At 39.5% G+C, this 24,296-nt stretch overlaps 1 protein-coding gene across 4 annotated transcripts in view; it reads left to right on the forward strand.

Annotated features, from left to right (window-relative positions):
* Positions 1–24,296, forward strand: part of KIZ (kizuna centrosomal protein) — a 154,850-nt gene that overhangs the window by 111,801 nt on the left and 18,753 nt on the right. For all 4 annotated transcript variants that reach the window (XM_080685574.1, XM_080685572.1, XM_080685571.1 and 1 more), the window contains 2 exons: positions 4,016–4,181; positions 5,070–5,135. In XM_080685574.1, the coding sequence (XP_080541700.1) occupies positions 4,016–4,181; positions 5,070–5,135 (232 nt within the window). The remainder of the gene's footprint in view (positions 1–4,015; positions 4,182–5,069; positions 5,136–24,296) is intronic.

Consider the following 24,296-nt stretch of genomic DNA (forward strand, 5'->3'; position numbering starts at 1 on the left):
TTCAAACCCCGTGTAAGATGTGTAGAGCATCTTATTCACTCTTCCCTGGACTTTTGTTCTGGTACTGTATGGGTTAGTGTTTCCAGTCTTAGCCTGCAAAATCATTCTGATTGGGGGCTTCCTTAGAAAATGTCTTTCTAAAAGATCTATAAGTAATACAGATGTTTTTCCTGACTCTATAGAACTTGTTTTGGACTACAAACTGCAGACCATTCCTTGTTTGAATTTGACTTTTGTTTCTGTCCTTGCTTATCATAATCTCTGTTCCTTAGGGACTTATATTGTAGATTCCTTTATGATGGATTGGGGAGATCTCCTGCTCTCTTTGTTGGCTCCATGGCCAGTAGACTCAACTCAACCATTCTCATGTTGTAATTTGATAACTCATCAAAATTCTTATAGATATAAAATTCTCATTTTTGAGAAATTATCTATAGAATCCTATCTAATAAAATAGTAATATGCAAATTGACCATCACATCAAGACACAAGATGGCTGCCCCCATGTGGTCAAAGATGGCTGCCCCCATGTGGACACAAGATGGCCACCACAAGATGGCCTGCAGGGGAGGGCAGTTGTGGGAAGTTAGGGGTGACCAGGCCAGCAGAGGAGGGCAGTTGGGGGAGTCCAGGCCAGCAAGGGAGGGCAGTTGGGGGGGACCAGGCCTGCAGGGGAGGGCAGTTGGGGGGGACCAGGTCAGCAAGGGAGGGCAGTTGGGGGGGACCAGGCCTGCAGTGGAGGACAGTTGAGGGGGGACCAGGCCTGCAGTGGAGGACAGTTGGGGGGGACCCAGACCTGCAGGGGAACCAGGCCTGCAGGGTAGGGCAGTTGGGGGGGACCAGGCTTACAGGGGAGGGCAGTTGGGGGCGATCAGGCCAGCAGGGAGGGCAGTTAGGGGTGACCGGGCCAGCAGTTGGGAGAGACCATGTCAGTAGGGGAGGACAGTTGGAGGGGACCAGGCCTGCAGGGGAGGGCAGTTGTGGGGGGACCAGGCCTGCAGGGGAGGGCAGTTGGGGGCAATCAGGCCAGCAGGGAGGGCAGTGAGGGGTGACCGGGCCAGCAGAGGAGGGCAGTTGGGGGAGACCATGTCAGCAGGGGAGGACAGTTGGAGGGGACCAGGCCTGCAGGGGAGGGCAGTTGGGGTGGACCAGGCCTGCAGGGGAGGGCTGTTGGCGGGGGCCAAGCCTGCAGGGGAGAGCAGTTGGGGGGGACCAGGCCTGCAGGGGAGGGCAGTTGTGAGGGGGACAAGGCCTGCAGGGGAGGACAGTTGGGGGGGACCAGGCCTGCAGGGGAGGGCAGTTGGGGGGGACCAGGCCTGCAGGGGAGGACAGTTGGGGGGGACCAGGCCTGCAGGGGAGGGCAGTTGGGGGGGACCAGGCCTGCAGGGGAGGGCAGTTGGGGGGGGGGACCAGGCCTGCAGGGGAGGACAGTTGGGAGGGACCCAGGCCAGCAGGGGAGGGCAGTTGGGAGCCAGCAGTCCTGGATTGTGAGAGGGATGTCCGGTGGGATCAGGCCTAAACGGGCGGTTGGACATCCCTCAAGGGGTCCCAGATTGGAGAGGGTGCAGGCTGGGCTGAGGTACAACCCCCCTCCCCCCGTGTACAAATTTTGTGCACCAAGCCTCTAGTTATCTTATAAGGTGAGTCCTTTTATAAATTTCTCTATCAAGAAAGTAATAGAAATCCTAGCAATATGTATAGTAAGTAATGAAAATAAATGAGATAAAATATACAAAGTAAATGAAAACCTGCAGTATGCTCACCACTTTATTACTTCACCATTTTATTTACCACCATGGTTAAAAAAAAATAGGGCACTATTGGCTGTGGTGTTACTCTGATCAAGCATACAAGGAGTTACTAGAAGGATGTTTGCAGTATTATTAAAGCATTTTATTCTTTGTTCTTTTGAAGCCCAGCTCCGCTAAAGCAAAGGGGTCTAATATGAAAGGGATATGTAAAACAGTGAGATAAGTTGTATATCATAATGGAGAGACTAGTGGGAAGTTATATGAGTCATTGACAATCCAAAACAGTTTTCATTGTCTACAAATTCTTCAGTAGAAAATGTAGAAAGCTTCCGCAGTCCTCTATCAGTTTTATTTTTAAAATGTGTTTTAAGACAGTGACTATCTTGAACTGATGCCAAGAAATTATTAGTTACAGTTGTTGCATAAGGTAATTTGAGGGAGAAATACATATTTGAAGTGCTCTCAGAAAGTTTGAATTATTTGAAATATCAGAAAGAGAAAATTATAGCTTTATAACTATAAAATTTTGGTCAGTTCTTTTTGTTCCTATTCTAAAATGTTTTTTATATACCCAGGATTATTGGACACACAGAGTAGGAACTTAAGTCTCCTTGGGGACAGCCTAGATCAGGATCTAGAAATGAGCATGCCAGGATGGTACATATGTCAGTCAAAGACCTGGTACTACTCTTCACCCCTCTCTTCTGGAAGATTCTAGAAGCAGGTGAAGAGCAATGGTTCATGTAGGCAGCTGAGATTGGGGCTCTATGGGAGCTAGCCCTGAGCTTCAAGGGCAGGACACTCTACTGAACCCCAGTCTGCAGATACAGGGATACTGTGCAGATCATCCCAACAGAGACTTACCACAACTGGAGTAAAATCCAGGGATCACTTTATACATGTAGAGGAAAAGCTCCCAAGGCTAACTTGAGACTAAGTCCTTTGGCCAAGGAGACTACAACTCCTAATCCCCTGAAATCAGCTGATCCAGCCTCTAGGACAGGCCATGGGCCCAGGAAGCCAGCCAGTCCTGGGGAGGACAGAGGGCAGAGGGCAGGAGTATGTTGCAGGGATATCAAGGCCGATGATGACAGCAGCTGTTTTTTTCAAAACCAAACTTACAGATCTTCCATGTTCTGCCTCAGTGATTCTCCCTGTGAGGACATTTTCACCTTTTTTCATGTTAATAACAAGGAAAGTTTATCATCTTCCCTTTTGTTTACTAGAAAATTCTGTTGTAACTGCTTCACCCTTGGACTAACATGACCTGTGAGGCTTTGTCCAGCTCCATTCTTCATATTAATGTGTAGAATCTCACCTCCCTTTCCCACAGATTGTGTTGGACACTGCACTGTATTTACTACTGTTGTCAGATACCAATGAAAAGTGAGCAACTCATCAAAGTTTCCTCTCCCAACCACCTGGGCAAATCACTTCTGAGTAAGAAGTGAGAAAGAAGCATACTCTGGCAGCAGAACGATGCTATCATTGGTTGTTTTACTCTTGTTATCAGCATATTTTTAAGAGTGCTGACCTGCAAATTAAGAGATATTAACCTATCCTGTTAATTGCCACTTTTTCTCTACCTCTTAATTTGGCTGTGATAAAATCTGTGCCCACTTCCTTGCCCAGGACATGAGGTGATATGATAGGACAGTTCAGTGCCCTTTGAAACAGTACTAGAATGGTGGTTAAATTTCCCAGGCTCCCCAGCAGACTTAGCAACAGAGCAACTTTATTCTTGATTGAAGATTATTATTTAAAACAGTTCTTTTTTTTTGCTTAGTGACTCCTCCTCAGCCACCACGTTTTTACGCAATCTTCCCATTTGGGGAAAATTCAGGGGTCATTTATTTGTAGAAGAATGGGGATACCACGAGGTCACATTTTTCCAGATCTCTTTCTCAAACCACCGAAGGGCTCATGCAATGAAAGAGAAAATCTTGGATAAACCAGCCCAGATTAACAAGTGGTCACATCTCATACACATATTTCACAAGTAGAAAAACACTTCTGCATAAGATTCAGTCCTCCAAAAGGAAGTATTATTTCTAATGTAAGTTATTACAAAGAATTAAATTCTGCTGGAAAATAATCAGATGTTATTCTATCTTGAAGATATTTTAATTTCAGTTAAATGTCAGAAAGCAAATTAAATCCTAAGTAAAGCTTAACCTAAATTGTATTTGAAGATTGGGTCTTTGAGACAAGGGGAATATAGCTGCAGTTTGCTATTTCTTTGTGCTTTCTTTTAAACACTGTAGGCAACAGCATTATTGAAAAGAGCCCCTACAGAAGAGGGCGAGGATAGGTCGGCTATTCACAGTAATGAATCATCTTGCAGCTTGCCATCTATTCTGAAAGACAATAGTGAAATAAAGGAAGCAAAATACGCTCCGTGTTTCAACAGAGTTCTTACCTGGGAACAAGGTAACTATTGTTAAAGGGTTGGTCCACAGCAAAAATCCATTCAGAATCAACGTGACACCTTCTTTCTCAAGGTGTACCTATAAAATAAAGGGAACTAGATAATACCTCTGATTTTAATATGCATAATAGGTTATTTGTTTTACATACCACCTTTCAATAAATATATGATTATTTTAGTCTCACAGGGATAGGAAACCTAATTGTAGGTCTGCAGTGTTACTGAATTTCCAATAAATTACATTTTTATAAGTTATGAAATCTTAACAAAACTAATCACTGAGCAGTAGGTAATTTTGATCATCCTCCAAAGATGAAGAGGATTCCATTAAAATCCATAAAGTACTGTAAACTTTTTGATATCACTTAATAGAATTTACTCATAATTTATAAACATTCTTTTCAAGGTTGTCTTTATAATACAGTATTATAAAAGTCTAAACTGATGAGTAAGAATCAATGAATTTATGCCCTCTAAAATTTCAGTATCCAGAAATTGGGATTATTTTAACATTACTATTAAGATATGTCAGTAAGCCACTATCGTGGTATTTCCAATACAGCAATGAGTTGCTCAGGATGTATTCAGAAGTTGATATATATGCACAGAATTTAAGACTCACTGTTTTAAGCCCCCCTCAAATTTGATAGATATCAAGATAAATAATTTTTTTCATGAAAACAACATAGAGATACCTTAGTTTTAGAAAAGTTTTCCTTTTAGAAGGAACAGTACTATTTCAGGCAAGAAATAAACTGGAGGATAAAAAAAAAGGAGTTGGGGAGACAGTGAAAATAATAGGAATGGTAATTTTTAAAAAATCAAACAAAGGCCTAGTCCATAAATATAACCCTGACATACATTTTTATTATCATGTGCTTGATTTTTAGAAGTTTCAAGTGGCTACAGAGATGAGAGCAAGGAAGAAAGCATGGCAGCAAATGTTCCAATCACAGGTAAAGTTATGGTTGCCTAAGAGTTGCAAACACAGAATTCAACCTTGTTATATAATCAATATATTCTATGTTGGTGATATGTGAACTCCACTAAGAGCATGTATATTTGACTACCACATGCTGAAGCAGGAGAGTAATTATAAGAGCACATAATTATAATGTGCAAACTTACGTTAACACAAACTAAGGTGGAAAATAACCGTGTCTATTGAATTCTTCATAATCATGTTATACATTTACACATGGAGCATCCCCCATCACATAGCCTTTCAGCACCTGCGTCTGTGTGAAAGGGTCAGTCCATGGGGAACACCCAGTCTTTATATGGTAAACTACAGATGTTTCTAATTTTATTCTTTTCTTTCCTGTGATAATTGAATGTGTGTCATTAAAATAAGAGCAAGGGGGAAAGTACCAGACAGGAAGCTTGCTTGTGCCTCAGTTACAAAGCCTGTCTGATAAATACAAAATTTTAACAATAAGGCTTCATCAAGACTTATTAAGTTTTCTGCACATGTATTAGGCTTATTAAGATGAAATCTGAATATCACTTTTTTTAGTTTTAGAATATCAACAGCAGCAATTAGTATTCTGAACAGAATTCTATTTGTCATGCATCTAAATTTAATAGTGTCTTGTTTTCTAAAGTGCTGTGCTACTTCATTATAAATTCAAAGGTCTGACTTTAAATATTTATACAAGTAAATACACCATTGCACCAAGGTACTGAGGCACACATCTGTATATATTGAAGTAATGTTGTTTATATGCAGGAAAGAATGGCTTTCTTTTACAGCAGTACAATTCATGGCCTGATGATTAATTTTTTAAGCCCATGTTTCTGTGATGAACTCTGGTTTTGAAAAAAAAGTTTATAGTAGAGCAATTATTGTGTGTATTCTACATCAGATAATATTTCACTCAGATAATAAAATGCAGAGGTTTTCTTTTCTTTTAAACATTTCCCAGTTATTTATTTATTGCCTTTTTATTCTTCATTTTGAGAAAACTCTGGTAAAGTTCCCTATTTATTTTTTAATGGATTTTTAGAGAAAGAAAGGGGGAGAGAGAGAGAGAGAGAGACATCGATTGGAAGCCTCCCCAAAATGCCCTAACCTGGGATCGAACCTGCCACCTTTTGGTGCATGGGTTGATGCTTCAACCAACTGAGCCACACTGGCCAGGACTTTAATTTTTTTAATAGAAGTTTGAATGATCCCAAACTGAAAATAACCAATAAGTTATTTGGGTGCTTTTCCCTTGCATTTACCTATGAATGCATAAGTAGCTAATATAATCTCTGAATTTATTTCAATTAAAAGTATAAAAGCTTATTGGGAGAAACCAGGAAGGCTTTGTTGCCCATTCTTACTTGTCTTTTAAGTATTATTTTCAATCATCCCCTGCTGCGAGTAAGATGACTCTCCCAAAAATTATTGCAAATGTTATTATCTCATAAAAATTTTATTGAGGTATAATTGATATATATGGCACTATGTTACTTTCAGGTATACAGTGTAATGATACACATTGCAAAATGATCATCACAATAAGTCTAGCTAACATCCATCACCACACAGAGTTACAAATGTTTTTCTTGTTATAGAGAACTTTTAAGATTTACTCTCCTAGCAGTGTTCAAATATGCAATACAGTATTATTAACTTTAGTAACCATGCTGTTCATTACCTCCCCATGACATTTATTTTATAACTAGAAATTTGTACCTTTTTTTGGCCTTTTAAATTTTTATTTTTAATTACAGTTGACATACAATACTATATTAGTTTCAGGTGTACAGCATAGTGCTTAGACATTTATATAACTTGAGAAGTGATCACCCCTATAAGTTTAGTACCCATCTGACACCATATATAAATATTACAATATTATTGACTATATTCCCTAAGCTGTACTTTACATCCCTGCGACAATTTTTATAACTGTCAATTTAACTTTTTTCATCCCTTTCACCTTTTTCACCCACCCCTCAACTCCCCCCATCTGGAAACCATCAATTTGTTCTCTGTATCTATGAGTTTGTTTCTGTTTTATTTGTTTATTTGTTTTGTTTTTAGATTCCATATATAAGTGAAATCATATGGCATTTGTCTTTCTCATTATGAATTATTTTACTTAGCATAATACCCTCTAGGTCTATCTATGTTGTTGTAAATGATAAAATTTCATTCTTTTTTATAACTAAGTAGTATTCCATTGTATATATGTACCACATCTTCTTTATCCATTCATCTATCTATGGACACTTAGGTTACTTCTATATTTTGGCTGTTGTAAATAATGCTGCAATGAACATAGGGTTGTATATATCTTTTCAAATTAGTTTTTTCTATTTCTTCAGATAAATACCCAGAAGAAGAATTGCTAGGTCATATCGTAGTTCTACTTTTAATTTTTTGAGGAACCACCATACTGTTTTCCATAGCAGCTACAACAATCTGCATTCTCACTAATGGTGCTTAAGGGTTCTCTTTTCTCCACATCCTCGCAAACACTTGCTGTTTGTTGATTTACTGATAATAACCATTCTCACAGGTCTGAAGTGATATCTCATTATGATTTTTTTTTTAATATATTTTATTGATTTTTTACAGAGAGAAAGGAAGAGTGATAGATAGTCAGAAACATCGATGAGAGAGAAACATCGATCAGCTGCCTCTTGCACACCTCCTACTGGGGATGTGCCCGCAACCAAGTTACATGCCCTTGACCGGAATCGAACCCGGGACCCTTCAGTCCGCAGGCCGACGCTCCATCCACTGAGCCAAACCGGTTTTGGCTCATTATGATTTTAATTGTCAGAAAATATGTACCTTTTGACCCCTTCACCCATTTTGCCCACCTCCCACCCCTGCCTCTGGCAAATACCAATCAGTTCTCTGTGTCTGCCTCATAGAATCCTATCTAATAAAGAGGGAGTATGCTAATTGACCCTCATGCCATCACAAAGATGGCGCGCCCACAGCCAATAAGGAGGGAATATGCTAATTGACTGCCCCGCCCTCAAAGATGGCGGCGCCCACAGCCACAAGATGGTGGTGCCCAGTCCCCTCAGCCCCGCCGGGGTGGCAGGCACACGGCAAGGCCGGGCCCACCCCCAGGCAGGCCCGGCTGCTCCACGCGCCTGCCTCCGGAATCCCCCAGTCCCCTCAGCCCCCCAGCCACCCATGGCCACCCAGGGCTCAGGTAACCAGGGCTGTCTGAGGCTTGCACTGCCAGCAGTGGCAGCAGCAGAGGTGTGATGGGGTGTCGCCTTCCCCTGATCACCGGGTTGCCTCCCGCCCCTGAGGGCTCCTGGACTGTGAGAGGGGGCAGGCCAGGCTGAGGGATTGCCCCCTCCAGTGCATGAATTTTCATGCACAGGGCCTCTAGTTTCTTTATAAGAGAAGAGAAAATTAAGTACCAGGATTTCAAAGCTTCTTTCTCGTCATGCAGAAAGAGATATGATGAGCCTAGAAGTATTACTATTTGCCATTAAGAGTTTTTTAAAAAATTGCAATACCAACAGCCTGCCATTGGTCTATCAATAGTTAGCAGTTCTTATTTTATTTTCTAAATTTTATTTTATTGTTGACAGTATTACAGATGTCCCCCATTTTCTCCCCTTTGCCAACCTCCAGCCAGTCCCCATCCCATCCCAGCCTTCACTACATTATTGTGTGTGTCCATGAGCTGTGCATACATGTACATAAATTCTTTAGTTAACGTCCCCCACACACTGCACCCCTGCCCTGCTTCCCTCTGTTTTGTCAGTTTCTTTTGTTCGTTAGATTCTACATATAAGTGAGGTCATGTGACATTTGTCTTTCTTTGACTGGCTTATTTCGTTTAGCATAATAATTTCCATGTCCATCTCTTTTACAGCCACATAGTATTCCATTGTGTAAATGTACCACAGCTTTTTTATCCCCTCATGTACTGATAGGCACTTGGGCTATTTCCAGATCTTAGCTTTTGTAAATACCACTGCTATGAACATAGGGGTACATATATCCTTTCTGATTGGTGCTTCAGGTTTCTTAGGATATATTCCCAGAAGTGGGATCACTGGGTCAAAAGGCAGTTATCATTTTTAATTTTTTTAGGAAACTCCATATTTTCCACAGTGGCTGCACCAGTCTGCATTCCCACCAGTAGTGTATTAGGGTTTCCTTTTCTCCACATCCTCACCAGCACTTATCATTTGTTGATTTCTTGATGATAGCCATTCTGGCAGGTCTGAAGTGATACCTCATTCTAGTTTTAATTTGCATCTCTCTGATGATTAGTACATTGAGCATTTTTTCTCTTGGTCATCTGTATGACCTCTTGGAGAGGTGTTTATTCAGGTCCTTTGCTCATTTTTTAATTGGATTGGATGTCTTCCTTTTATTGAGTTTTATGAGTTCTTTATATATTTTGGAAATTGACCCCTTATCAAGATGTATCATTGGCAAATACGCTCTCCCAAACCATAGGTTCTCTTTTCATTTTGTTGTGCAGAAGATTTTCAGTTTTATGTAGTCCCATTTGTTTATTTTTTCCTTTGTTCTCCTTGCCCTAGGATATGTACTGGTGAAAATACTGCTACGTGAGATGTCTGAAATTTTTTTTTTTTTAAATATATTTTATTGATTTTTTACAGAGAGGAAGGGAGAGGGATAGAGAGTTAGAAACATCGATGAGAGAGAAACATCGATCAGCTGCCTCTTGCACACTCCCTACTGGGGATGTGCCCGCAACCAAGGTACATGCCCTTGACTGGAATCGAACCTGGGACCCTTCAGTCTGCAGGCCGACGCTCTATCCACTGAGCCAAACCGGTTAGGGCGAGATGTCTGAAATTTTACTGCCTATGTTTTTTTCTAGAATTTTTATAGTTCTGAGACTTACATTTAAGGCTCTTATCCATTTGTTTATGGTATAAGTTGGTGGTCTCGTTTCATTTCTTTTTGCATTAACCTGTCCAATTTTCCCAACACCATTTGATACTTCATTGAGAATCATTGAGCCTGCAGTCTGGGCATGTGCCCTGACCAGGAATTGAACTGGTAACCTCCTGGTTCATAGGTCGACACTTGATCACTGAGCCACACCAGCTGGGCTCATTGTATATTCTTACCTCCTTTGTCAAAGCCAAATAATTGATTATAATGGCGTGGGTCAATTTCTGAGGTCTCTGTTGTGTTCCATTGGTCTAGATGCCTGTTCTTATGTACCAGGCTGTTTTGATTACAATGGCTTTGTAATATAGTTTGATATCTGGTATTGTGATCCCTCCAACTTTGTTCTTTCTCAGGTTTGCTGAGGCTATTCAAGGCCTTTTTTGGTTCCATATAAATTTTTGGAATATTTGTTCTAGATCTGTGAAGTATGCCATTGGTATTTTAATAATGATTGTGTTAAATCTGTAGATTGCTTTGAGTAGTGAGGACATTTAATTAGGTTAATTCTTCCACTCTATGAACACGGTATATACTTCCATTTGTTTGTATCTTTCTCTGTTTCTTTGTTTAATATACTTACCTCCAAGTACAGGCCTTTTACTTACCTCCTTAGTTAAGTTTATTTCCAGTTATCTTATTTTTTGTTGTTGTTGTTGGTAAATGGGATTTTTTAAAGTTTCTCTTTCTGAGAGTTCATTATTGGTATATAAAAATGCCATGGATTTCTGGATGTTAATTTTGTATCCTACTACTTTGCCAAATTCATTCATTAAATCTAGTAGTTTTTTAGTGGAATTTATAGGGTTTTCTGTGTGCAATATTATGTCATGTGTGAATAATGACAGTTTTACTTGTTCCTTTCCAATTTGGATGCCTTTTTTTTTTTCTTCTTGTCTAATCACTGTGGCTAGGATTAACAGTACTATGTTGAATGAAAGTGATAAAAGTGAACAACTGTCTTGTTCCTGTTCTTGAAGGAAACACTTAGTTTTTGCCCATTGAGTTTTATGTTGTCTGTTGGTTTGTCATATATGGCCTTTATTATGTTGAGGTATGTCCCCTCTACTCCCACTTTGCTGAGAGTTTTTATCCAAAATGGGTTCTGGATTTTGTTGAATGCTTTTTCTGCATCTATTGATATGATCATGTGATTTTTATCCTTCATTTTGTTAATATAATATATCATATTTATTGGTATGTAAATATTTTACCAGTCTTGCATCCTTGAAATAAATCACACTTCGTCATGGTGTATGATATTTTTAATGTATTGCTGGACCCAATTTTCTAATGCTTTGTTGAGGATTTTAGCATCTTATGTTCATCGGGGACCGTGGTCGGCAAACTGCGGCTCGCGAGCCACATGCGGCTCTTTGGCCCCTTGAGTGTGGCTCTTCCACAAAACACCATGGCCTGTGCGAGTCTATTTTGAAGAAGTGGCATTAGAAGAAGTTTAAGTTTAAAAAATTTGGCTCTCAAAAAAAATTTCAATCGTTGTACTGTTGATATTTGGCTCTGTTGATTAATGAGTTTGCCAACCACTTATCGGGGATATTGGCCTGGAATTCTCTTTCCTTCCACTTCATTTTTTTTTTTTTTTTTGTAATAGTTTGAGGAGAATAGGTGTTAATTCTTCTTTCAGTATTTGGTAAAACAGTTCTGTGAATTCATCCAGTCCTGGGCTTTTGTTTGCTGGTAGTATTATATATTATTGCTTCAATTTCATTAGTTGTTATTGGTCTATTCAGGTTTTCTAATTATATTTTTCCAGGAATTTGTCCACGTCATCCAGGTTGTCCAACTTGTTGGCATATAGTTGCTAATAATATTTTCTTGCAATTTTTTTGTATTTCTGTGGTGTCAGTTGTTACTTTCCTTGCATTTCTAATTTTACTTATTTGGGTTCTCTCTCTTTGTTTCTTGATGATTCTGGCTAATGGTTCATCAATCTTATTTATCTTTATTTTTTTCAAAATACATTTTTTTATTGATTTCAGAGAGCAAGGGAGAGGGAGAGAGAGATAGAAACATCAATGATAAGAGAGAATCATTGATAGGCTGCCTCCTGCATGCCCCCAATGATCGAGCATGCAACCCAGATATGTGCCCTTGACTGAAATCAAACCTGGAACCCTTCAGTCCACAGGCCAATGCTCTATCCACTGAGCCAAATCAGCCAGGATTATCTTTTCAAAAAAAACAGCTCTTGGTTTCATTGATCTTTTTTATTGTTGTTTTAGTCTCTATGCATCTATTTCCACTCTGAACTTTATTGTTTCCTTCATTCTACTTCCTCTGGGCTTTTCTTGTTGTTCTCTTTCTAATTCTTTAAGTTGTAGCATTGGGTCATTTGTTTGAGCTTTTTCTCATTTCTTGAGGGAGGCCTGTAATGCTATGAACTTCCCTCTCATAACTACGTCCCATAGATTTTTGGTTGTTGTGTTTTTGTTTTCATGTGTTTTCAGGAAGTTTTTTATTTCTTCCTCGATTTAATTGTTTAATAATATGCTATTTAGCCTCCGTGTGTTTGAATGCTTTTGAGGTTTTTTATTTTAGTTGATTTCTAGTTTCATGCCATTGTGATCCAAGAAGATCCTTGATATGATTTCAGTCTTCTTGAACTTGTAAAGCTTATTTTATCCTAAAATGTGGTCTGTCTTTGAAAATGTCCCTTGTGCATTTGAGAAGAATATATATCCTGCCACTTTGGGATGAAATGTTCTGTAAATGTCAATTAAATCTATTTGATCCAATGTGTCATTTAAAGTTGCTATTTCCTTGTTGATTTTTTTTTGTTTTTGTTTTTTGGTCTGGAAGATCTATCCAGTGATGTTAGTGATGTATTAAAGCCCCCTACTATGACTGTATTATTTTCTAATTCTCCTTTAACGTCCTCCAGAAGTTTTAAAAATATATATAGATGCTCCTATATCAGGTACAAATATGTTTACCAGAGTTAAATCTTTTTTTGGATAGATCCCTTTTGTATTATGTAGTGACCTTCTTTGTCACTTTTATGGTCTTTGTTTTGAACTCTATTTTGTCAGATATGAGTATTGTTACACCCCCTTTTTTGTGTCCATTTGTATGGAATATATTTTCCATCCCTTCACTTTCATCCTGTCTTAGTCTTTTGTCTGAGATGGCTCTCTTGTAAACAGCATATATATGGGTCATGTTTTGGTGGTAATAAACTTCTTTAGAATATATATGGGTCATTTTTTATTATCCATTCAGCTACCCTATGTCTTTTGATTGGAGCATTTAATCCACTTACATTTAAGGGTATCACTTATTTTAATCCTCACCCAAGGAGCGAGGATGTTTATCAGTTGATTTTTTTTTTTTTTTTAAGAGAGAATGGAAGTGAAGAAGAGGGCAGGGAGAGAAAGAAACATTGACATGAGAGGGATACATCGATTGGTTGCCTACTGCTCACACTCCAATTGGGGCCAGGTATTGAACTTCCAACTAAGGTACGAGTTCTTGACTGGGAATTGAAGCCACGACCATTCAGTCCATGGTCTGATGCTCTAACCACTGAGCCAAACTGGCTAGGGCTAAGGTTATTTTTTTTTATTGCCATTTTTATTCTTTATGCCTATGCACCTCTCTCTATTTCTTTTTTTTTTTTTTCCTAGTACTGTCCTTTAGCATTTCTTGCAATGCTGGTTTGGTGGTAATAAACTCCTTTAGCATTTTTTAGGTCTGAGAAGCTCTTTATTTCACCATTAATTTTGAATTATAACCTTGCTGGAAAGAGTAGTCTTGGTTTCAGATTGTTGCTTTTTATTACTTTGAATACTTCATGCCATTCCCTTCTGTCCTGTAGTGTTTCTGTTGAGAAACCAGCTGACAGCCTTATGGGAACTCCTGAGATAACTGACTGTCTCTCTTGCTGCCTTGAAAATTTTTCTTTGTCTTTAACATTTGCCATTTTAATTATGATGTGTCTTGGTGTGTGTCTCTTGTGTTCATCTTGATTGCAACTCTCTGTGCTTCCTGAACTAGTGTAACTTTTTCATTTAGCAGGTTAGGGAAGTTTTCTGTCATTATTTCTTCAAACAGTTTCTTTCCATTGCTCACTTTCTTCTCCCTGTGATACACCTATTATGAGAATGTTGTTCCATTTCATATTGTCCCAAAGTTCCCTTATACTGTCCCCATCCTTTTAACTATATTTTTCTCTCTGCTGCTCTAACTGAGTGTTTTTTCTACCATGTCTTCCAAATCATTGATTCGATCCTCTGCTTCATCAAGCCTGCCTTTAATTCCTTCCAGTGTATTCTTGATGTCAGATATTCTTCATTCCCAACTGGTTCTTATTCGTGGTTTCTATATCCTTTTTCATGCTGATGTATTTCCCACTCAGTTTCCTGTAGTTCCCATTAATTTCCTTATAGTTCTCACTAAGTTCATTGAGCATCACTCTGTCTAATAAATTGCTTACCTCCATCTCATTTAGCTGTTTTTTTCTGGAGATTCCTTCTTTTCTTTCATTTGGGGGTTGTTTTTTTTTTAGTTGTCTCTTTGAGTTTGTTTCTATGTATTAGATAGAACTGCTATGACTCCCAGCCTTAATGGGGTGGCCTTTTGTAGTAAATGTCTGTGAGACTCAGTGGGATGGTCTCCTTGAAAATCTGAGCTGGATGCCCTTTTGTGGGTTATTTGGGCTCAATTCCAACCACATCGAGCTGTTGTACAGGTGCAATAACCTTCTGGGAGCAGGTTGTGTGAGGTCACAGAAGGTAATCCTCTGTTCCACAATGCCACTCACTCCAAAGACTGGAACAGACCCTCTATTTTTTATTTGTGGGTGGAAAGCAATTAGCAGGGTTTTTTGTTGTTGTTTTGTTTTTAATGTTTTATGCACATTGTATGCCAGATTAGTAGAGTTAAAGTAACTTGGGAGACATGAAGAAAAAAAAACTTTAAAGCCATTTACTTTGTTCAAGCATTGCCATTCTGTCCTTGCCACCACACTTCATTTCTTGTCCCCCACACACTGTATCTCTCATGAAGTTAATGTGTAGGGCCTCATACACCTTGGTTCTGCTTAATACTACTAGTATTTTTGTGTCTCTCATTGAAGCTACTTTGATATCTAAGTTCTTTACCATCATCTCTTTATTAAATTTTTGTATCTTTTGTCATGTTATTTAGAAATTTGGCCTTTAGTAAAGTAAGGCAAATATATAGTTTGATTTAAGATAGATTCTGCCTTCCCATTTATAATACTTCTGTTGAGGCTTTCCTATTTGTATGGGCTGAATTCCTTCTAGAATATTTCAAAAAAGGAATATACCAGAGGCTGTCCTTTGGGAGTTGAGGAAATGTGGCACTTGAGCCTGGTCTTCGGCATCAGCCATCAGTGTCTGCTCTTTATTCCCTGATCATTTCTGCACCACTCTGAGCCGCTGTGTTGGAAAAGCAGACATACATAGTATCTGGCAAGGTTGCCTTAAAATTGAAATGACATCATGTGTGTGAAAATGTCAGGCATATGCTAGACACTCATACATGTTAGTTGTGGTTTCTAACAATATTCATGTGAATATTAGTAGTACTATTGGTCTTATGCACTAGCCCCACAGTCACCAGCATTTCAAACCAGTGACATTTAGTATACTAAAAGGAACCTTACAAAGCAAACTCAAGATGGGAAAGAAGCAGGGGCAATTGGGGGTGCAGTGCCACAAAAAGAGTAAGCCTGAGATGAGTCCTGGAAGGCCACCTGGATACTGCCAGCTTGTTTGTTATTCTGACAGCTGCTTGCCTTCTTGAGCTGCAAATAATTCCTCGTAGACCACACTTCTTGATAGTACCACTAAATTAGCTTCTACAAGAAATTCCCACTGTAGAACTCAATTGATGATTTGAATCCACAAGTATGTTTACTTATCAAAAAAATATATATATTTGAAGAGAGTTCCATGCTACCTGTGGAACATCTAATTAATCCCATGAAGAAGCTCTTAGAGAAGAATCACAAAAAGCTGATGAAATGGATCCTAGGGATCTCTCTGGTCACGGCCCAACTGTTTCTGCCATATGTGCACACAGGTGAGGGCATTGCAGGGTTCCTGATCACCAGGTGGTAGTCCTCCCTTGATGCGCCGCCTTACAAGGTTGATGATCTGATGGAGCATTTCCCCAAATGTGTTCTGTATATTGCTCCTCCCAGAAGACATTGCAAGGAATACATATCTTGTAGCTAAACTGTCTGGTCTTTCTCCCTCTGCAGCATGCACCATGCACAGGAGCATGTTGAAGACTTTTAGAAGACTTTCAGTAAATGAACAATTTAAAAGTGTGGAGCCTAGAATCAAATAACTATTTGAAAATGGAATACTTTGTCTAACAGAAGGCAACAGAAGTAATGTTCTATGGAACACATTTTGGGAAATACGCATACATACATGTGGAACATTTAAAACCTTATGTCTAATGAGGGCACCAGTTTTATCAGTACACTAAAATTATCATCATTTTCCTGTGGTTCTTTTTGTGGGAGTCTCCCTTGTGGATAAGATTGCTTAATAAAGACACTTTGGGCTACTTTAATGTAACTAAACCCAGATGATGCTATGATTAAGAGCTACTTGTTTTTTTGTTTTGTTTTTTTTTTTATTTTTTATTGATATTTCACAGAGAGGAAGGGAGAGGGATAGAGAGCTAGAAACATCGATGAGAGAGAAACATCGATCAGCTGCCTCCTGCACACCTCCCACTGAGGATGTGCCCACAACCAAGGTACATGCCCTTGACCGGAATCGAACCCGGGACCCTTCAGTCCGCAGGCCGACGCTCTATCCACTGAGCCAAACCGGTTTCGGCAAGAGCTACTTGTTAAAGCTGCTCCCTGAATTGATGACCAGCAGGTCACAATAGTAGCTGTCAATGATCCAGAAGTGGTCTTCATCAGTGTGACCTTATTTGCTTTGCAGCCATCTCAGAAGGGATATAGTAAAGAAAGAAGCAGAGCTGAAACCCAGAGCAGGCCACCAGGAGGTTAGGCAGAATGGACGGGTGGATCTGAAGTTAGACCATTTTCAGAACAATGAGGATCCTGGGGAAGTTTAACTTGAGAAGGGCACAGAAGTTATCTTTAAATACTTGCAGAGCTGCCGTGTACAAGGCAGAGCATTAATCGAGCATAATTATAGAGTGTACCTCAGGAGACCCTGTTTGTGAGTGCTGCAGGGAAGGAATTGACAGCTCAATAACAGAAAAAATTTCTGGTTCTTCCTATCAGGAAAACCAAGCTCAGTGTCTTCCAGCTGTGAGAGTCTGTGCTGGGTGCTTGAATCATGGCAGGAACCTGCTCTCTAGAGGGACACTGTGGAAGGAATTCTCATTTCTGGGAACTCTGACCAACTTTTAATATGATTCTCTGTCCATATTTAAAAAAATCAAAGGTGCCAAAATTCTCATTTCTCTCTTTCCCTTTCTTATTTCCTTTATATCCCCTCACATCAGCCTTTTTATAAGAGGGGGCTCATCCTTAAGAGTTTGTTATCACTTAGGAGGCATCTGCTTTGTTAATCATCATTATAGGGAGTATGAGTTTCATAACTCTGGCTCTTATAACCTATACTAAAGTGTACATAGAAACACTTCCATACACACACCCGGACACACAACCAAAGTAAGTATTCTCACAGCCTGTGATCTATTGCTAACACAGTCTACTCTTCCCACTAAAGAATTCAGATAGAAATTAAAAGTTAATGTTGATATCTTTGAAATGTGTAATTTTATATATATAGTAAATAGTATATCATTTGCATGTAACAAAACATCTTTACTTGGAAATACCAGGACAGCAAAAGACTGAGTCTTTGCCCTCACTAAGCATCTGTCTTCTCTAATCTTCACAACAGCCCTGTGGGGTAAATATTAGTAACATTCTGCAGATGATCAAACAGAAACTTGGAAAGGTTGAGTCCTGCTCAGAGCCATATAGCTAGTGTGTTGGATCTTGACTAGAACTCAAACTTCAGGATTTAAGAACTGCATCAGGATGCCTGGATCAATTAAACATCAGCATGTATCGTAACAAAAGGTTAACTCTGTAAGGATGCTTTAGAGAATAATGATGAACACAGATAGCCCTACTTTCCTTTCTCTTGTGTTGGGTTTACAAAGGTTGGAAGGTTGCATAGGCCTGAGACCACATGCTCATAGTAGAATATTCAGGTCCGTGTTCCCCTGAAACACTTAGGCCAGGATTAAAGCAATGCTTATCTAGATTATGAGGGAAAGAATCCTGAACTACTTAAACTCACAAAGGGAAAGTTCTCACATTGACAATTTTATTTCTGTTCAATTATACTTACCTTTGAAGTGAATTTTAGTTTTAGCAAATGGTGCAGCTTTTTTTAAATGTCATACAAACCAATCATCTAAAACAGTGTCTGGCACATAGTGGGCACTCATTATGTCAAACAAATGAATAAAAATGAGAGTATTAAAGGAGTTTCTTTAAATGCTTGTTGATTCAGGCCAAAATACTATCTCTTTCAGTTATTCACTCCACCAATACTTTTCCCACCCACGTGCCTATCCTGGCAAAACTCATCTCCTTAAGCTCCATGTGAAAAGGGCTCTCAGCTTTTATCTCAAGAGGATTAAACTTCTAAGAATGTCCATTCAGCCTCATTCTTTTGACATCAATTCTCGTGGTCAAGCTGTGTTGAAAGTGGTTGCCTGACTGTGCCATTTCTCACTGGTATTTGGCAAGCTGAAATATTCAAAGTCATGTTAAAGTACTCCATTTAGAAGCTTTGTGAGAGGTCAGCATAAATTTGAAGGGTGCCGCTTGAGGTCCTGGGCAGTGCTTGCCAAAACATTATTACTGGAGTTTTATATCAAATTGGTAAAGAGCTAGAAACATACAATGGCCAAATTGTCATTGGTGACTAGATTTATCTTGAGAGAAAAGACTGTGGTGATAACTTTGGACTGCCAAAGTACAGTGGCATGATATCTCCACTGCTGAGACTGTACTAAGATTGTTCCTCATTTGTCCCTCCCCAGAAATGTTCAAGAATCAGAAAAGACATATTACCTGCTGCACCTGGGACAGGGGACCCCCAATTCATGCAAAACCAAGAATCCACCATATGCTTCTGAACTGTCCATTGCAGATCACATGGCCCTGTTTCTATAGCAGTGGTCAGGCTGCTGGGACTTCCCCCTCGCAGCCTACTGCCTGCTACCTGCTACGGCAAAGCATTCCTCACTCATGATGTTGCAAGGTAGTGGTGTTTATTTAACGTAGTTATTAAAGAATGAAAGGCAATTTTCTGACTAGTGCACTTGATTGGATGCCCCTGTATTCAAGGAAATGAACTCCTACATGCCTAGAGAAATTCTCAGTGGTTGCACAATAGAATCCTCTGTGGTGTTTTAAAATTTGCCTATGTCCCAGATCCTCCCTTGACCAGTTATATCAGAACCTCTAGGGGCAAGAGCCAGGTATCAGCCTTTTATAACATACTCAGGTGACTCCCCAGGTTTGAGAACCATGGGGCAGGAGGTCTCAAAGCTGAAAGAGCCCTTGGAGGTCATGTTGTGAAATACTCTCACTTTACACAAGAGACTCCAGTGGAGAGAGTGAATAGCTTGGGCATTAGATGTTTTAATAAAATCAGGGATCAGGGAGTGTACTTCAGTTATCCCTTGGTGTCTTTTCAGGAGACTCATTCCAGGACCTGTTCCCCTAACAACCCCTTACCCCCACTGTGTATACCAAAATCTACAGATGCTCAAGTCTCTTATATAAAAAGGCATTATATTTTCATATTGGCTATAGCAGGGTATGCCAACACATCACTCCATTTGCATAGATTTAATGTAGTGCTCGGATTTAGTATAGTAGCAAATTCAAGTTTTGTTTTTTGGAACTTTCTGGGATTTTATATATTTTTCATCTGCATTTGGTTGAATCCATGGATGCAAAACCAGTGGACTTTCCTAGGGCTTAATGTACTTTCCTAGGGCTGCTGTAACAAAGCACTACAAACTTAAAACAACAGAAATGTATTATCTCACAGTTCTGGATGCTAAAAGTTTAAAATCAAAGTCTCAGCAATAGTGTACTCCCTCTAAGGGCTCCAGGGAGAACCCTTCTTTGCCTGTTTCAGCTCCTGGTGGGTCCTAGTTTGTGGCAACATAACTCCAATCTCTAACTCCATCTTTACATCACCTTCTTTTCTGTGTCTCTGTGTCCACTCCGCTTCCTCTCAGGACACTTGTCATTGGATTTAGGGCCACGTAAATCCAGGATGACTTCATCTTGAGAGCCTTAATTAATTACATCTGCAAAGAACCTATGTCCAAATAAGGTCACATCTTGAGGTTCTGGGTGGACATAAATTTTTTTTCACTTACAGTTGACATTTTATATTAGTTTCAGGTGTACAGCATAGTGGTTAAACATTTATGTAACTTACGAAGTGACCCCCCCAAAAGTCTAGTACTCACCTTGAACCATACATAGTCATTACAATATTATTGACTATATTCCCTATGCTGTACTTTACATCCCCATGACTTTTTTGTGACTACCAATTTGTACTTTATAATCTCTTCACCTTTTTCACCCAGGCCCCAACCCCCCTCCAATCTGGCAACTCTCATTTTGTTCTCTGTATCTAGAGTCTATATCTGGTTTGTTGGTTTCTTTGTGTTGTTTGTTTGTTTGTTTGTTTGTTTGTTTAGATTCCACATAAAAATGAAATCATATGGTAATTGTCTTTCTCTGTTTGACTTATTTCACTTAGCATAATACCCTCTAGGTCTATCAGTGTTGTCACAAGTGGTAAGATTTCATTCTTTTTTATGGTTGAGTAATATTCCATTGTATATATGTATCACATCTTCTTTATCCAATCATTTACTGATGGCTCCAATCGCCGGATGGGAAACAGGGAACTGGGGGTGGGTGGTGGCGCATCCGCCGGGGCCCCAGTCGTCCCACCAGTTGCCCCACACACAGAGGGCGACCAGTGGCGGTGGGGGGTGGGGCTGGCGAGTGGGCGGGAATGGCCAACCTCTCAGTCCCTCCCCCCAGCCAGCAGGCTTTGATTGCCGATGGGAAACCAGGAATCAGGGGTGTGTGGCAGCTGACATGGGTGGCACTAGGGCCCCGATCACACCACTGGTCGCCCCACACACAGAGAGCGACCACTGCATCGGCAGCAGGGGGCAGGACCAGCTGCCGGTGGGCGGGGCCAGCTGCTGGCAGCCAGGTAAGATGGGCCCTGATCACAGGCCAGGCCTAGGGACCCTACCTGTGCACGATTTTCATGCACCAGGCCTCTAGTTGTAAATAACACTGCAATGAACATATGGGTGCATATATCATTTCAAATTAGTGTTTTGGATTTCTTCGAATAAATACCCAGAAGTTGAATTGCTAGATCATAAGGCAATTCTATTTTTAATTTTTTGAGGTTCCCCCATACTGTTTGTCATAGTAGCTGCACCAATTTGCAATTCCATCAACCATTAATGAGGTTCTCTTTTCTCCACACCACTTGTTTGCTGATTGATTGATGATAGTCATTCTGACAGGTGGGAGGTTTTAATTTGCATTTCTCTGATGATTAGTGATATTGAGCATCTTTTCATATGTCTATTGGTTATCTGTATGTCCTCTTGGGAGAAATGTCTATTCAGTCCTCTGCCCATTTTTTAATGATTGTTTGGTTTTTGGTGTTGAGTTATATGAGTTCTGTATAAATTTTGGATATTAATCCCTTATAGGATGTGTCTTTGGTGAATGTCTTCTTCCATTCAGTAGGCTGTCTTTTTGTTTTGTTGATGGTGTCCTCTGCTGTGCAAAAGCTTTTTTAGCTTGATATTTGTTTAGTTTTTCTTTTGTTTCCCTTGCCCATGGAGATAGATCAGAAAAAAAAAATATATTACTACCATCTATGTCAGAGAGTTTACTACCTATGTATCCTTCTGAAAGTTTTATGGTTTCTGGTCTCACATTTAAATCTTTAATTCATTTTGAGTTTATGCCTGTATATGCTGTAAGAAGATGGTCTAGTTCAGCCGTGGGCAAACTACGGCCTGCGGGCCGGATCTGGCCCGTTCGGCTGTTCTATCCGGCCCGCGGAGCCGAAAGAGCGCAGGGTTCTCTTGCTCTCCCCTCCGCTCCTTCACCAGCAGCAGTGTTAACATGGCAACATCGGGAAACACGGCCGCAGCTCCTTCTTCTGAGTGGGCGGATTTATATCCACCCATTCAGGAGAAGGAACAACCTCTCAATCTTCCAGAGGCTCCTTGTAATGCCCGTGGACACGTCCCCCGACATCACCCTGGGAATGCGTAGACACGTTATCGTGGTGATGTAGGGAGACACGCCCCTGGAGAGCACAGTATCAGAGCATTAGCTAAAAAGGAGACCAACAACACTGTTCCCACTGAAGTTGATGTTTTAAAGACCAAAAACCTTTCAACCCAGTCTACATTGCCATCTACATCTACGTCCTGGGCATAATTTGGAAGTTGCACTAAAGAAAATGTTTAATTTACTGTTTACACATTTTGTTCTTTTCTATTTGTTTTAGTTTTAAATTATTTTATTATATTTAAGTTTAATTTGAAAGGCTTTTGTACCTTTCCTTTGTTAGGCAATTTTATTTTGCCTTTGCCATCTTCAATATAAGGTATGTTATTGTGCTATGATTCCTCCATTTTTTGAATTTTCAAATTATAATAATTAGTATTTACATTCTTCTTGTTAAAATGTTTGAAAAAAAAATGTTTGAAATGAATAAAACTATTGAAATAAAAAAAAAAAGACCGTACCCTTTTATGTAATGATGTTTACTTTGAATTTATATTAGTTCACACAAACACTCCATCCATGCTTTTGTTCCGGCCCTCCGGTCCAGTTTAAGAACCCATTGTGGCCCTCGAGTCAAAAAGTTTGCCCACCCCTGGTCTAGTTTCATTTTTTGGCAGGCATCCGTGGTGGATAGGGGTTTGGGGGGAGACACTATTCTATCCACTACAGGAGCTGAGGAGGAATGTCTTCATATCTTACATCCCTAGAATCTGGTTCATCTTAAATAGTGATTATTCCTGGCTCTACTATAGGTAATGACATTGGTAATATTAATATCTTTATTTCTGATTCTTCTCATTATGTAAATTGAATACAAATTGCTAAAAATATTTTTAAACCATTTAGTTATACCAATAAACTATAACTTCCTGATCAAGATTACTCAATCAAAGATTCCATGACTGAGACTTGAAAATTCACCTCCCATGATTGAACAATTAAGTGTCAGAGACTGTGGTTATAAATTTACATGTGAAGCAATGCCAGCAAAATTGTTTCAATTCAGTTTTGTAACATTCATTAAAGTTCAGTTATAAGCCTGACATTTATTTTCTGTTGTAATTATTTAATTGTTCCATAGAAATTAAGAAAGTGATATAAATATCTGTTTTCTGAAGCAGCTTCAGGCAACTCACTCATATGGTTTAGGATTTTCTCTGTGCATCAGCCCTCTCTGTGAGAGGACAAAGAAACCTGGGCAGTAGCTTCACAGGCTCAGGACTCCTGGTGGAGTGGGAAGTCTGGATGTGAAAAGTGGATCCACCCTGTGCTTCTCACATTCACACAGACTTATGGCCTTTAAAAAATTCCTAAAATATAGATAAGTTTTCTGTGTTTTCAGAATTGTGAAAGCACCCATATCTTATTTTCTCATTTTCATTTGAGCAGATTACTAGACAAGTGGTTTCTGGATTTTAAGTGATAATATTTATCTTTAGAATTAATTTTAGAAATATATCCCACAATTTTTGTTTTATTTTGCAAAGACAACTGGGTTTGCTGCATCAGCAACACATCTAGTGTATTGTATTTTAAAAATGCATGGATGTAGATATACATAAAAAGTAACAGCAGTTGGAAATTCAGTGGACAGAAAATATTTTTTAAATTTAATTTTTAAAATTCTACATACTTCATATAGGAATGGCAATTATCCTTCCTTATTCAGAGATGCCCAGTTTTTTGTCAGTTCAAGGTCGTTTTTGCTAGCTGTAGTGATGGTATTGTTTGCATCTCCCTTTGTTATTCCTTTTTCAGACCTAACTCTTTTTTCATTTCTGCAAAAGCCCAGGACAGATTCTCTGCCTGAGAGACACCCCATAGAGGCTGATAAACCACATGTTTATCAGG

This window comes from Plecotus auritus, assembly GCF_963455305.1.
Source record: "Plecotus auritus genome assembly, chromosome: 8".
NCBI lineage: Eukaryota > Metazoa > Chordata > Mammalia > Chiroptera > Vespertilionidae > Plecotus > Plecotus auritus.